Source organism: Zootermopsis nevadensis, unplaced genomic scaffold, assembly GCF_977971745.1.
Source record: "Zootermopsis nevadensis isolate Lab colony 2312 unplaced genomic scaffold, Znev_1.0 Znev_ptg000028l, whole genome shotgun sequence".
In the NCBI taxonomy this organism is placed as follows: Eukaryota; Metazoa; Arthropoda; class Insecta; order Blattodea; family Termopsidae; genus Zootermopsis; species Zootermopsis nevadensis.
In genome coordinates, this window is record NW_028259160.1 from 2,045,406 (window position 1) to 2,061,899 (window position 16,494).

At 37.2% G+C, this 16,494-nt stretch overlaps 1 protein-coding gene and 1 long non-coding RNA gene across 2 annotated transcripts in view; one reads left to right on the forward strand and one right to left on the reverse strand.

Moving 5' to 3' along the window:
- Window positions 1–16,494, reverse strand: part of LOC147872313 (uncharacterized) — a 160,660-nt gene that overhangs the window by 86,071 nt on the left and 58,095 nt on the right. The window lies entirely within an intron of this gene.
- LOC110829404 (uncharacterized) lies at window positions 2,422–4,432 on the forward strand. The gene is made up of 2 exons (XM_022063094.2): window positions 2,422–2,502; window positions 3,918–4,432. Exons 1-2 carry the CDS (start codon window positions 2,485–2,487, stop codon window positions 4,203–4,205), a joined length of 306 nt encoding a protein of 101 aa, XP_021918786.2. The 5' UTR covers window positions 2,422–2,484; the 3' UTR covers window positions 4,206–4,432.

A 16,494-nucleotide genomic window follows, 5' to 3' on the forward strand; every position in this document is an offset into this window, starting at 1 on the left:
GGATTTTCTCCTGGTCTGTGGACTGTACTAGTTGAATATGAAACTCAAGATCTCACCCTATTTAAGCTGCATTGTAATATTAACCTCATATTTGCGTCTACGATTACCAAATTCTACGACCAAAAATTCTGTATTTATTTCTCATTTCTATGTGTACTGACATTAGTTAATAGAAGGTATATTTTTCACTAATGACCCATTATCAGAATGTCAACTACAACTGGCTTTTGAAACACTTTCTGCCCTAAAGTCACTGAATTATTGAAGTAATAAATCATCTATAAGAACGGTTTTCTGTACGCAAAATCTCGTGCAAGAGTTAAGAAATACTTTGTACGCACTCACGACTCGAATTACGCAACAACAGTCACGAACTCCACCTTTGGTAACGTACAGAGCCGTGACAACTGGGTTAGCAATGCCATCGCATTTACCGAATACAAACAGCGAGTCTGCGGACTCGCGTTACGCACAGTCAACTGTAGAGGTCTCTTGCGATTGAGTGGGATGAAACGAAGCCAGCACCTTCATACTGCGGCCTCAACGGCACACAACATAACTTCGCCTCACGAAAAAGGGGCACGAAACTAAACATAGCTAAATAAACCAAACCAATAGCCAATTATCGTCATCTTTGACGTACTTTTTCAGAAATTACAAATTACCTTATGCTCAAATATAAATGTTCTTGAAACGATAACACATTCCTTTTGAGTTTCACATTAAATTAAATTTGTTTATTTGAGGTCCGCAGTGTGCCGCTGGGACCGTGGGTTCGAATCCCACTCAAGCCATAGATGTTTGTCCGCGTTTTTCTGTGTTGTGCTGTCCTGTGTACAGGTAGAGGCCTTGCGACGGGCCGATCCCTCGTCCAAGGAGTCCTACCGAATGTCTATAGATCAAGCCAACGAAAATTTGGGACCCGCAGTGCTCAGGCACTTGAAGAACGGGTCGTTCCCATTATCCCAGTATGAAACAGTTTGTAAAAATCAAAAATTTTACCTGGAAAACTTACATTTTAAGCGAATGTTTTGAAGTCCTTAATATGTGTATAATTTGCACGTAAGCAGCAGACGAGATAAACATAAAAATTTTCAATGTCCTTCAGAATACGGAAAATAAATGAGCATCTAATAATTTCACGGGCCCGGTTACAAGTGTTATAGGGCCGGATGTGGCCCGCGGAACACCAACTTCACCACGCTGATCTAAGAGATGATTTGACAGATAAATATATGCAGACGTGCGCATAAAACGATACATAGATAAACACACAAATACGATAGATAAAAAAAAGACATATATAGATATACAGATACATAGATACAAAAATACAAATAAAGTGGATGGAGTGATAAATGAGAGACTTTTTATATCACACATCAACATCATTTCGCCATTTATTATGGTCCATGATATATAGGCCTTTTGAATGGCTTAATATACAGCTAAACACACATACGTACATAGACCTACATAAACCCTTACGTGCATAGTGTATGTACATTATATTACATACAAGCATGCACATACAGATCCTACATAAGCAGATAAATACATAATTAGGCAGGAAGTTAAATGTTCGCCACTGGACATAATCCTTAATATTTTCCTGCCAGCTACACCTCGGTCTTCGAAATTAGCTACATTAAAAATTATGACACGAATTTTATTCTTGTTCCTACGAGTTTTATAATTACTTCTATTTCATAAATAACTCAAAACAATTTTCTCAGACCCATAAAATCATACAAAATACTGACACACAATACAGATGATAAACGTAATTAAAATTTAAAGCCCACTGGTAACTATATGTACCGCCTACTTTAACAATCAGTAACTCTGAAATTTGTACGAACATGTTTCGTATGATTACCAGAATAAACAGTTATTATTCTCTTAAATAGCATTAACCATTTTATCTTTGTTATGGTTGTGTTTTTTTTTTCGGTAGATACAGGATTTTTAAATATTGTTAAGACGAGCTTCAGCTTCAAAGGGTTCGAAATTAAAATTTCTAAGTTATTGATACACGTGTCTATATGGTATATATTCGACGAAAAAAAATATGAATGCCCTCGAGTGTCACTTGAATCTATTGATTTTGCAACATTATTAGAGTACAAACGGATAAGACGAAAAAACCGATGTTCATTTCCACATCTACAGGACAGGACAGAGAAATTCAAACTGCCACAGAAGTCTGATCGCCACAGTAATAAATGTACTAATCCCATTTTTTGATGCAACGGACTGAAAGCGTCTTCTTCAAATTCTGACGTGCCAAATGGAAAGAGAAAACTTCGTATTCCTACAGCAACTAAAGGAAGTGAAACATCCAAACGTCAAATATATTCTGCTCACGAGTAAGTGATGGCTTGGCAATCGCAGGAGAACTTCATAGTCCAGTGAGGTATAAAAACAGTTGACGATCTGAACGGAGCACACATCAGCTGATTCCAGCAACAGTACACTACCAACATGTACAGCAAGAACTCGGTGAGCATTACAGGTGTAATTTCCAAAATTGTACAAATATTAACACTACGAAACATTCTGTACAGGACAGAACAGTCAGTATATAAGGTTAAGCGTTATGTAATAACACCAGGACGGGCGTTTAGTGGGGAGGGCTGAAATAAAAACGCTGACCGCTCGAAAGTGACAAAATGTCGTTCTTCTTCTCGTTAGGCTACCACTAAACTACAATATTACTGCCCAGATTTCTATTCAGATTTAAAATTTAGAGCTATTACTGTGAAGTCATTTAAATAAAATGATCTGTTGATAACGGCTGTCTTCTGGGTTGTAGCCTCCATCATCAGGACGATGAGTCGCCCTGATGATGGAGGCAGCAAGCACCCCTGTAACGCTGGTATACTTCTACCAGACTACACGGTGCTACAACTCAGAAGACAGCCATCTTCATACTCGTTGCCGTGAAAACCCGTAATGTCAAAATGGTCTCTTCACTGAATAATTTATCTCATAGAATTCGTAATTCTGTTAACCTAAAATTCTTGATTCAGGAAGGCTTGCGGTATCTTTGTTTTCTATCTTTCATCTAAAAACTTCTGAACCAATGGATTATCCAAGAAACCTGCTCTTCATATCATGTCACTAGGAGCCAAAAATGTTTGGGACCGGCCATATTAATATTACTAAATCAGCGGCCATGTAAATTTCGAGAAGTGAGCGATACTCGATACTCTACAGGTTTCCCCGACTTATGTTAATCGATTTACATTTGACTACAAAGCTATATTTATAGGATATTTCTTGCAAGATCTTGGAGATTGACGTAAGAGACACAGATGTATAACCTATTAAATTTTAAGAGTTATTTACACTAACAGAAATAATTTCTCGATGCAATAAATGCCAAATGTACGTAGGAAGTAAACTTATGTTAAATTTTACTTGTGATAAACTGTATTTCTATTTGTAAGAAAATTGTAAATCATTATTATTTAAGACCTTCTTCAGAAGTTCATGGGGTCCGCAGTGGCCGCGCGATCGCTGGGACCGTGGGTTCGAATCCCACTCAAGCCATGGATGTTTGTCCGCGTTTTTATGTGTTGTGCTGTCCTGTGTACAGGTAGAGGCCTTGCGACGGGCCGATCCCTCGTCCAAGGAGTCCTACCAAAATGTCTATAGATCAAACCAACGAAAAGTTGGGACCCGCAGTGCTCAGGCACTTGAAGAACGGGTCGTTCCCTGTATCCCTGTTGAGAAGTTCATAATCATTCACCTGACAAACCTTTTCTTCTTTTATGGAAACCGACGATTCATTAACGCGTTTACAGGCGTTAAGAAATGAATCCTACGCTGAACCAAGCAAATCCAATCACCAACCTCACGTCCTATCCCCTTAAGAACCATTTTAATTCTGTCCTCCATTATTATTATTACAGATGCTTGTGTTGGTCGCCGTGATGGCTCTGGTAACAGTAACAAGGGCAGGGGTTGCTCCTTTGGCAGCTGCGGCCCTGCCGTACGCAGTTGCACCCTTCGGAAGTTCATACACCGCCCATTCAATCAACCACGCACTCGCCGCCCCCGTTGCTGTCCCTGCTGCCGCCCCCCTGGTTGCCGCTCCCGCAGTCTATGCGCCGCAAGTTGCCGCCCCCGCAGTCTATGCGCCGCATGTTGCCGCCCCCGCTCTCTATTCACCCCATGCCGCCGCCTACATAGCCGGTTAGAAATGTACGCCTCCATCAGTCAACTTACAAGAATTGGCAAGATTTCTGTGATAAGCATACGACCAGACGAAGGATACAAATTCGTGGGTTTATTGTTATATAAAAATTCGATGATTTGTTTTAAAAAACTTCTAAACTTTCTGGTTCAGATGTACAAACAAAATATACATTTTTATCTTATAATGAAAACGTTTTACCGGAAGAAATAAAGTCTGACGATAAGAAAACTTGTAATTTATTAAACTTCCTTAATTTTATCTTGTGAAGTTACCAAGAAAAACTACAATAAACAAGCGTATCGCACTCTTTTTTGTAAGTTCGACTTTCCAAGTTTTCCCGTATTCTTTTCTCACAGAATGTTTCCTGTTTAACTTACAAACTTTTAAAATTTAATTGATAAATGCCAGGAGAAGTGAACTTAAATGTAACGACTATATAAATATTAACGGCGTATCATATCTGCAGGGGGTACAATGAACCCTGGCTCACATAAACGAAGATTTTTTATTATTTATCTCGAAAGTTGTAAGAGCTCTGCCCTTTTGAAATCATCCATCACTTTAACGCCATCTTTTGTTTTTTAAGCAACTGATGAGAGTGCCTCGTCTTCTCAGGCAGAATATTCATTACGAACGCAGCTTCAGTAATAAGTTCAAAGCAGACTGGTCTCAGAACTGAGCTCACCTTGGAAAGTTATTGAAGCGAATCCAATAGATAAATCTACTGTTGAAACAACAATAGCAACATTGACCACCACAAACACTACCAAAATTATTTTTTTTTTGTTAAATACAGAATTGTTATTTTTCGGTGAAAATATAAATATCATACAGGGAGAAAAAACACAAGTCAATTAGATGCTAATAAGCCAGGTGGTCTTTCAGGCGGAAAAATCTAACGATAAGTACAATGTCCCAAACAGCAAGACCACTCTCTACGTCAACGATGAACTTCTCTGAATCATACGTTTCCATTTTTTAACTGGACACAAAATATTTTTGGAAAATATGTGTCCTCCATTGGTGTAGACACGGCGTGACAAAGCAGCGGCCCTTTTCGATGTCTGTAACCCGAATCAGTTCTCGAAATATGAATTATATAAGGCCCAAATTGGCCCAGTATGAATTCAAATGCATGCCAAATATCTACATGTGTACTGCTGTTTTACACTCAGTTAAATAAATGGAATTGTGTTTCAATTAACTTTACATTTGTGTATGGAAAAAAAAAACCACGGTGGTCTAGCGGTTAGAATGCTGGCCTTGTAATCCTGGGGTCTCGGGTTCGATTCCCGGCGGTGACCGAATTTATAACTTGTGTTGGGCAAGGCCGTGGTCTAGGCAACACGGAGTTTTCCTCCGTGGCATCCCAACAATTACTCCATTCACACACAGAAGAAGGCAATGGCAAACCACTTCTGGATCATCTGCCAAGAACGTATATGAACAGGTCCCAGTCCGAGAAAAGGATGGAAGGATCCTGTTCATACGGACCTGTCGTCAGACAGAACACTAAATAAAAAAAAATATGGAAAAAAAATCCTAAGCTTAAGTTCAGAATTAGAAAAAAATAGATGGTTATGAATATCCCCACCCATGTGATGGTCCCACTAACAGGGCCTTTATTTAAGTGGCCCTTGGTAGACAATGTGTAGACTATTTTAGTTTTCGAAATATCGATCCAACTTAAGAGTACAGAAGCAAATCACCAACATTCTTCAACGTTTCTACGGGCAATTAGCGAGTGGCAAGTACTTCAGCGCCTTGCGACAGACTGAAAGACCCCGAACCGTGGCTAATACAGCGTGGCTGTCTCCCTCTGAGTACTGCAGAAAATTGAAAGCAGAGCAAGGTTAATGTGGTGTTGAAATACGAAGAAAATTAGTTCAGCATGACTAACTTTAAGCCTTGTCATATCTATGATCTGATACTACCTGACAAGGATTTATGAACACAGGTTTGTGGCCAAGCCGATTGTAGGGATTACATAACTAAACAATACAGGAACTTCCTTGTAACTCCAAGAAACAGATATATTCTTGAGATGATGATAGTCGCTTAGCTGGTCAAGAAATTATCCGACCTTTATAGAACCCCAAGTTTCACTACTGAATCCACAGGAACAGTTAATAGGTTACACATTTTTCTCTATCTTGTCAGTGTCTTTGTCTAAGCTCCAAACATTCTTCTAATCACTTTGTTCTAACTCTCGCTTTAGCACGTTTTACGTCACGATGAAAGACTCAGTATTACACCCATACAAAACAACAGGGACATTTCATTTCTAAGCAAGATTTCATGATTTCAAGTACGAAGACTTCTGTATTATGGATTGTAGTGCCGTGTAGTCTGTTAGAAGTTTATCAACGTTTCAGATGTATTTGCTGCCTCCATCATCAAGGCAACGACTTTTGAACTTTTGAATCTTTAGGATTTTAAACAGGAGGCGGGAAGAAAAATATTCAGAACTGCACGGTAATAATAATTTTCAGAATACCCTTAACTTCGTGGATGTAATTGATTTATTATAAAATAAGGAAAGTAGTCTACAAATATTTAAACCTGTAAAGTCTTACTTTAAAGTTTTACTGCGACGACGGAAATTGTGACCAACAGCTTTCATGTTACACGATTACACATTAAGTTTTAACTACAAATTTAAACAAAGCAGGTTTGTGCTTCTGAAGTTGTGACTGGAATCGTCGAACAAAGTACCTATTGTAAATCAATCACTAGCTTACGAATACCAAAAGAAGACAAAAGTTTCTAGATCAACCACAACCACTCCCACAGAAAGACCTTCTTACTCCCTTCTATGCGGTTATTGCTTCGAAATTATTACTTCAACTTGCCAGTTATTGGCAAACTCTTAATTAAAGTTTAAATGATTCTTTCAAGGTTTCGTAACATCACAAATCTAAATGATTAATCTGCGAGCTTGACCTTCACCACAAGCCATTTCAAATGAGATGTCTTATCTGAAAATATCGGGCCAGTCACACTATAATTTACAGCTGGCATCATAGGTTATTTGAGACAGACGGAAGGACATACGCACTTACAACCCTAACAGGGTTCAGAAAAAAACGAAATTTGGTGATGATTAAAGCGGTTATAGGTCTCGGAATTAGAAACTAAACTCGATGGAGTAGAGTTATTCTTAGAAGCTGCTAATTTTATTTGGTCGACAAATGCCTTGCCTTTTATGTAACCTGAACGTTAATTACCTTGTTCACAAAAACCAGCCACTGTACGTTACTCTAAGGCAATCTGATCCAACCCACATCCTCACACTCATTGTTGTTAAGATCGATTTAAATTTTTACTCCCACCACGCATAGGTAACCTAAATTATTCCTTTCTTAAATATATTCCGATTAAACTTATCAATACATTTCGCATACTACTCATCCATGCTGCATGTTTCAACAATCAGAAGCTTATTTAATTGTTTGTCCGAATAACATTCTGTGAATGATAACAATGGTTATTGTGATGATAACTGTAACAAATGCTAATATCACTTTCTGATACAACAGGAACAATACGCCGAAAAGAAATACTAATGTCTCCAGAGTTACTTACGTACACATCCAGTTTTGAAAAGGAATAAGTTACAAATTAGACAAGATATATTTTTAGAATGGCTAGTCTTCGTTTTCCCTGCAACTACACACAAAATGTTTTACTCTTTCATATGTTGGATTTTGTGATGAAAAGTAACAGCATGTAACAGTGTGAATTTTTGGTCTTTACGCAACAATTAATAAAAAAATATTAATTATTTACTTAACAACGCCTTTTCAGTTTGTTATTAAATGATGTAGCGTAAAACAATAGGATGATTAGTGAATTGAAAATGGCGTAGGAACAAGCGATTGTGTCCTGTTTCAAGGTATTTATTCCAGTGTTTGTCTAGAGAGAAAAGGTCAGTCAAGGCAGCTGGTCTCCAGGCCGAGATTTGAACCAGGGACTCCCTAATACAAGGCAGGAGTACAAACCATTTTATTGCGACGTACAGCGAACCACTGTAAGTAGAGACATCAAATACAGGTCAATATGCAACAAACACTCTAAAGGTAGCCTTGGAGAGAAACAACAAAGGTTGTTAAATTACACGTCTAATATATCAGTTTCCTTCGTAGACTGTACTTCGTATATCACCAGAATGATCAAATAGAGAGCAAACATGCACAAAACACATTGGCGAGATGAGAAATTCGCACAATGTCTTAGTCCGATAAACTAAAGAGAAGAGGTAACTGCAAGACCTAGGAGTAGATGGGAGATTAATTTGTCCCTGTATAGAGCAAATAGATTTGTAAGTCAGCGTGGCTCTAGACAGCGGATGTTCGGTCGAGTTCAGAGCAAGGCCACAAGAAGGTTTCGAACTAATTACAGACATACTAATTACAGACTTAACCGAAACTCTGTTATAGAACTAATCGACTAATTGACATTCAGTGCAGAAATAGGGAAACACAATTCTGAGTGGTTCAATATTCCTTTTTTAATGGTTACCACATCTGTCTCGTATTCGAGAGTCCAATTCTCGGACCGAAGAAGGCCTATTCTTTGTTCTTCCTGTCACAATTTTTAACAGCAGTCTACAATAAGCTTACGTTAATCAGCGACGAACGCTTCCTTCTAGAACCGTCAGAATTTACCTTTCAGCCATACATTATAAAACTATAAAGATAGACTCTAAAATTTTATCTACGAAAGAGTTATTAAATAAACTATAAATGTAACAAGTTAAAGAAATATATAAAATCGACTTTAGGATCAGTTTCTTGGGTATAAATTAACTCGATTTAACTCTACGTAACTAATCAATTAATAAAAATTCATCATCTCTTATGGAACTCGAAGTTACACCTCTACGTTAAATTTGTCTCTATCTAGAACTGAGTACAAGCTTTTGAAGTAATCGAGGTTAATACGGGCCACATGAGGAACTGATATTTAACGTTCCATTCTATTGCAGCAATGTTTAATGGCGACAACGAAATTCTTGAGAAGCTAATAGTCGTTCAAATGATCAAGAAATTTCCCGACTTTTAAGAAACCAAAAGGTTCATTTCCGTTTCAAGAATCCGCCCAGTGTGAGCCACTTGAATTCAATCCTCGTCATTAAACGAGCATTTTTTTAAGATCCTTTAAAATATTATTCAGCCATCTGCGCCCAAGTTTTCGGTGTTCACATAATATACTGACAAACGATATTCAATTACTGATCTACAAATAATTATCACCTACTAGAATTAAAATGGATATACCCCCACATTCAATAATGGAATTTAAGAAAAAAACACGCCATATCGATTCTCATACGATATCAAATGTAACACGCATGCCAATTTCAGAAATTTCAAAATATGGAAACATGTGTCTTGAAATCGAGGAAATATTTACTAATATTTATAATATTTAATATTATATATTATATTATATTATATATTATATTATATTATAATATTATATATTATATTATTTAATATTAATATAATATTTACTAACTATAGAAATGCATGGGTCTACTCAAGTTGCCAATGCAAATATATTGTCGAATTCTTTGTGTTGAATTTTGTATACCATAATTGGCCTCGATGTTTAATTACTGCGAATACAAATCTACTATAATAAAGCTTATTACAAACAGAGGTGTCACACTGCAAGGACATACTTTTCCTCCTCCATTATGTTAAAAAAAATAATATAAAACCGTTTCATATAAAAGTTCCAGTTCAAAATGAGGTCCATACTTTTTTATCCTGTACAATTTTGAGAAATTCCGTAAATTTTTTAAAAGACATTCTTATAAAGCAGAGGTTATGTACGACCAAAACGAACCAAAATTTGAATTCACACATAAACGTTTTGTGTGGAAACCCATTACCAAAATAAATCAAAATACATTTAATGTTTTCGAATATAAAATTTGTGGATGGACGGATTGGATTGCTTCTCCATTATGCATTCCTTTTATGAACTTGGTACAAATAAATCTTCCGTAGTCCTGTCAATATTAATACTCGTCAGAAGAATTGCCAAATCATCACTGTTTATCGCATTTCACAAACTTTATAAACATCATTACGGTGATGTCACAAGAGAGAATATCACCCTGTGTGGGTTATTTACTATTGTTAAGACGATGACTACGCCCCGCTCGTGTTGCCAGGAGGTTGGGTGATACATTCCAGAAACGGCACGCGAACTTCCCACACGGTAAGAAGAAAATTCAATTGTTGAACGAAGTGAAAATATCACAGTACCACGTGGCCTATTGACACAGTTCCAGGATCTTCATAACAAAGGTTACATAACCTATACAATTGTTAATAAAAGTGTCTCTAAATCTATTATAAAAATTTGTGATTTCGTCGTCGTCAATAAATTACGTCATCAACAATGTCAACTATAAAGAAACTCGGCATTGTTGTGGAACACAACAATGCCGAGTACAACACAACAATGCCGAGTTTAGTGTCTTACTCAAGATTTTAAAACGCAACCCCCCCCCCCCGAAAGGGGGTTGGTCATGTGTTTTAACCCTTCATTCGGGGGGTTTAGTTTAGTTTCTTACACAAGATTTTAAAACGAAACCAACCCCCCCGAAGGGGTTGGTTGCTTTTTAAAAACTTTACCAATCCCTCCGAGGAGCTCCGAAAGGAGCGTTCTGCCCTAGTAATTTAAATTATCAAGGACAGAAGTATCATATATTTTAACTAAAATGAAAAGTTTTAGAAATAATTTGCAATAAATATACAAAGAAAAAGATAATATTTGTGTCTGTTCGAACATACGTATAATTGATTAATTAATCGATAAACTTATCGATAAGAAGTACAAGAAGCAAGCTTCAGGAAGGGAGAATCAGGCACCTGGAGCAGAAATCAAATGCAGCAAGGGAAGAAATTAGTAAAAATGGCAGCTGTATTATTGAAGAGCAGTCTAATTTAAATGGCTGGACTAAGTATATAAAAAAAATGTCAAATTCACAACCCGCTGGTTCTCTGCTGATAATGTTTCTTGGAAGATAGAATTAAAAAAAATAGTTTTAGTTCACCGGAAACAGACACACTGGAAATTAGCCAGCAATAGGGAAGGAAATTCAGATCATTCACAGGAAAGTTAGAAAGTAAGAAAACAAAGATTTTTATTGTTTGGCAACAGTCAAAGGAGGGGAACTGCAGGAAAACTTTGGCACTAAATTTTATGTGTGTATTATTTTTAAACCAAATGCTCCTCTCGCATAGGCTGTGATCTGAAGAAGCTTAGTAAAGGATTTTCCAAGCAATATCAAACTGTGGGTTGGCAAGGAAGTAGCTTCCATAAAAATATTATCGTATACAATGAAATCTGAAACTCATTTCCGAGATGAAAACTATTAAAAATGAGAAATTTTTAGACCTACTCAGGAGGTACCACGAACAGTAGATTGATGGAAAAATGTAATTAACTGAAAATGGTGTTCTCAAGATAGCTAACAGGAAATGTATTAAAAACTGTTAATCAAGAAACGCATATCAGGTGTTTCTAAATACCTTTTGTCGGTATATGATTTATTCCAACATTTGTATACGTCTTGTGTGAAACCTTATTTTAGGTAAAACTTTTATAATATTTTCCTGTATATTTTGTTTTTTCATGACTTATTCCAAATCTTATTGTAATTCTGACTGACTTTTTGATCCATGGAATATATTACGTAGTATGTATGTATGTGCGTGTGTGTAATTAATTCTCTAAAATTAACACCCGAAGGTTAACACCACTTACTCGCTACTGCACAAGGCCGTGAGTCAATTCCAACCACGTCATGATTCATCTGCTTTTCGGTAAACCAAGCAAAACGGTTTCAGATCCGCCGGCCATAATTCTATACGACTATAGTTATAGTAATAGACTGTCCCAATGTTTCTCAACCTGGGGAAAGTTTCATTCTTTCTTACAGACTCGCGGGCCTTATAGGTATAAATGAGGACAATTTATTGAAAGCCACGCATTAAAATTCTACTTAAACAGGCCTAATACTACAAACAGGTTCGCATATTACTCAATAATTTTATTTAACAAAGTCATTCATTACTGAGGAATTCACCACTGTTTTCGTTTGATTAATCTTTCAACATCTGGCTTAATTTTTGTTGTTCAAATTGCCATGCATCCCTCCAACTGTTCATCACAAACACCCGTCATGAATGTTAATCTGAAATTCCTTATTAAGATGAACAGAGCTCAAACCTCTAGTCACAGTAAAATACTGACATTAACAAAAGACGTATTTTGATATCAGGTAATTATTTTTCATAATATACAGGGACAAAGTTACACTAAAAAGTAAGCATACCACACAAACTAACGGGTTGAAAGCCTATGGTCTATCTCATTTTAAATTCCGATACGGTAGTCCCGACACGAGCTGCGGACCACAATTAAGAACCGCTAAGTGTATATAATAATTAGCGTCTGATCGACTAGTATAATAAATAGTTTCTTGCAGTGAGTAATTCTGCTTGCTGTAGCAACATTCGAATCCAGGCTGGGGCTGTTATGCAACCACCTAGTACAAAATGTCGAAACAGCAGGACTGTCAGCGCCGTACTGATGGCGTTGTAACTAACATAATGACACATTGCGCATGCCCCTTATCGGAATGGCGTGATCCATTAAGGAATCACAGTACTTGAATTAAACAAGAGAGGGGCAAGATAGATATTTTATATGGCCCATGATCTCCCCTGACAAACTGATAGTGGCTCAGTTAGTCAACAATTCTGGCCTTTTATGTATCTCTTAGTTTAATTACCGTAATCACAAACTAGCCACTGGATTCAGTCCAAAGACACATAAATCCAGTCCACAATCACAAAACTTTTTTCTTTTCGTTCCATTTAATATTATTCCTCCATCTCCGCCTAGGTCTACCAAGTATTCTTTTCTCTTCAAGGTTTCATATTAAAATATGTTTGCTTTTATCGTCTCTTCCATCACTCCAACATGCAATAATAATAATAATAATAATAATAATAGCAATAATAATAACAGAAACATTAGTCATATCGTGATTTTATTCGGGGAACTATCCATCTTAATGCCATCTCCCGGCCTTCTATTTGAGGAATTTGTCTTGTTATAATAATGGTGTAGCTGTGCAAATCTATTAATTGCTCTGATACAAAAAAAATCATTTTCAAAATTAATTTTAAACGGTTTTCTGTTACGATGTTATTTAACAAACAACGATGAAAGTTTTTCAGCAAGAATAATGCGTTCATAGCATGCGATCTTTAGACAAATTTATGAGAATTAATTAATTATTACGTCCGCTTGTTTTCACAAATACTAACGCAAACGGAGCTGTATAGTTTTTATACAGACAATTCAATTGCAAAATTACAGCCTGGTCTGTTGCCGATGTCTGCATATGAGGTCGATCCAGATCAGCAAACCGACACACACTGAAGTAATTACCATCGCCTGCCGTACGAGGCGTACGACTAACCTACCCGCAGACGACCGCTACTTACGTACGAGGACTTTCAACATTCAGCTTCGCTAACGAGGTGCATGACTCGAGACTGTTAACAACCTGACATGTTCGGTCTTCTTCTTATTCCTTTGTTCATCTCTTTTTACCTTATTTCATTCTTCCTGGACGTATTGAGTTCTTTTTGTTGGTTTCCCAAATTCACAACTTTATAAATTCAGTCTTTTTGAGATTTCATATTTCCTTGATTCAGCTGTTTCATTTCTTTTTATTTCCTTCTTTTGCTTTCTTTCGCTCTTTATTTCCTGCCATCATTCTTATTATCTTATTATTTAATATCGTTCTTTCATTGCCCTCGTAATTGGTCACGAAATTCCAAGTGTAATAGCAGATCAGGCAATCAAATAATTCACAAGTAGTCGAGATGTCAGCTGTAACTGATCGATCAACTATTTAAACAGCATTTGATTACGAAAATTAGCTAATATAGGCTAAAATTTCATAAATTATTTCAACAATATTGTATTCATGTCTTGACAGATAGACTGGTTTGTCTTGAAACGAAACAGAACGACGTATTTAACCTCACATCCATCCTCCATCTTGTACTCTATACTTGACATGAGTAAAGTATTTTAAAATATACAAACCTACAACGTTTTTACGACAGAAAGGCTTTCTCTTTTTTTTAAAGTACATGCTTGTCCGTTGTAAATGACGAAATGACACGAGTTATTTGGCTCATTGTGTCTTTTACATTCGCATAAGCAACATCGAACATAAAATTGAAACACATTTAGTGTGTTGTCATAGTAACAAGTAATAGTTATTCTCTGTACATGACATTGTACAAAGCGGAGAATTTATTGAGCTCTGTGTACTTGCCGTTGTTAAGAATGTGTTACGGGATGAAAGAATAAAGAATGCAAGACAGTTAGAAGATAAAAATAATTTAAATAAAAGCGATGTCGAGGATTGTATTTAAAAGGCCTTGAGATACTTCAAATGATACTGCTCGTCCATATTGGAAGCCTGAAGGCAGGCCTGAACATTAAAATTGGCAAGCTCTCGTCCCTACACTATAAATAAACAAGTAAAGCAAAGCTACACGCCATTTAGGTCGCTTGGGGGGAGAGATTCTACACTATAAATACGTATTGAAAATAGTTTTACTGTTCCGAATGAATAGTGTTAAAACCTTGAGAGAAAGAAGCAGACAGAACAGTAGAAGGACGAAAATAAAAGGAAAGAAGTTACAGAAATAAGGAAGTAAAGAAATTATGCCAAGGAGAAAATAGGCAAAAGGCGAGCAAAGAAATGAATAAAAATACGAAGACCGTAAGATAAAGCATGCAAAAGAATGAATGTAAGAGAGAATGGAAGAAGAGAGGAAAATAAATATAAAAGAAGGAAACAAAATTAAATATATAAATAAAATATAAAACATTTCAATTGTAAATGCCATCTTATTGTAGTCGGGGGCAAATCTGTCGACATAGCTTGCGGGTAGAAGGAAAATAAATGAATGTGTACCAAAACCATTACCGACGTACGAAATGAGACAGCAAGCTACAAAGTACTGTCCAATGGGAAATAATGTTTATAATACGGACAGTGTATGCTAATTTATCTGCTGCCCCTTCCACGCCCCTGATCTCCTTGCCTTTTACGTCAAACGGATATCGAGAGCGCAGACTGGTCCCGACTACGATACCAATTTAACGTGACAAGCAAGCCTGACCCACATGTGCATCTTCGCTAACAAGAGTTGTATTCTATTAAAAGATCTCTTTTCCACAGGCCCTACTTTGTTACCATCTCACGCGATCTCATGGCCGTTTGTTACCAGAGATTTAAAACCTACCGAAATGGGATCATCTGCACGTGGCAGGTGTTCGTGCATTGTTCGACAGTAGCTGAGAACTTCTGAGTAGGATAATAGAATCATTAGTGGATAATTAAACAGAAGGGAGCTGTCATTGTCTCCGGGCCTGAACCTGGGACCTCCTACATATGAATCAGGAGTGTTAACCATTTCACCACGACATTTGGCGAGTGACGTATCGGGCAAACACAATGTCTACCCACAGAGTAGCTCCTTAGAAATTTTAACACGTAATAAACACACGCACATTCATTCATTACTCCTTATGAAATTTTCTACATTACTGTACCTTACAACGCCCCGCCTATAACAGAAACAAGCTCACCAGATCAGAATAGTGATAGAACACTTTGATTCAGGAGCAGGCTTCAAGGCAAACTGACTGAGATTTATCGTGGGTTCTCCCAGTCTCGCAAGACGAATGCATGTGGTGGTGGAAGGAACTGACACCTAGATTCGTGTCTAATGATGGACATTGATATTAGCGGTGTTGATCTTTCAGGATTTCATAGACTGTATCAGCGCCATGAATCTTCCACAGTTAAATGCGTACTCCACATCTGTCTAGATCTGCGTGTTTCCGTTCCTGCCAGTGCAGTATCGACATTTGGCTGTCTCGCCGGTTAATGGCTTTGCATGTAAGGTAAAAGCCTTGCGTCGTGATCGTGGCAAGGCCTTCTGAAGCTGTCCACTCCACTTACTTTCACAGGTTTTAAAACAGTCTCCTCACGTACCGGCCAACACCCTTCAAAACACGCACTATTTCATTTCATTTCATTTATCGCCAAAACACGAAAGTGGCCGATCTTGACGTACAAGACCAGAGTTGCAGAGTAGTTTGCAATCTGTTCTTCATCGAAAACAGAAATTCCAAGAAATTGATTTGTTCAAGCAACCGTGTCCGCTCTG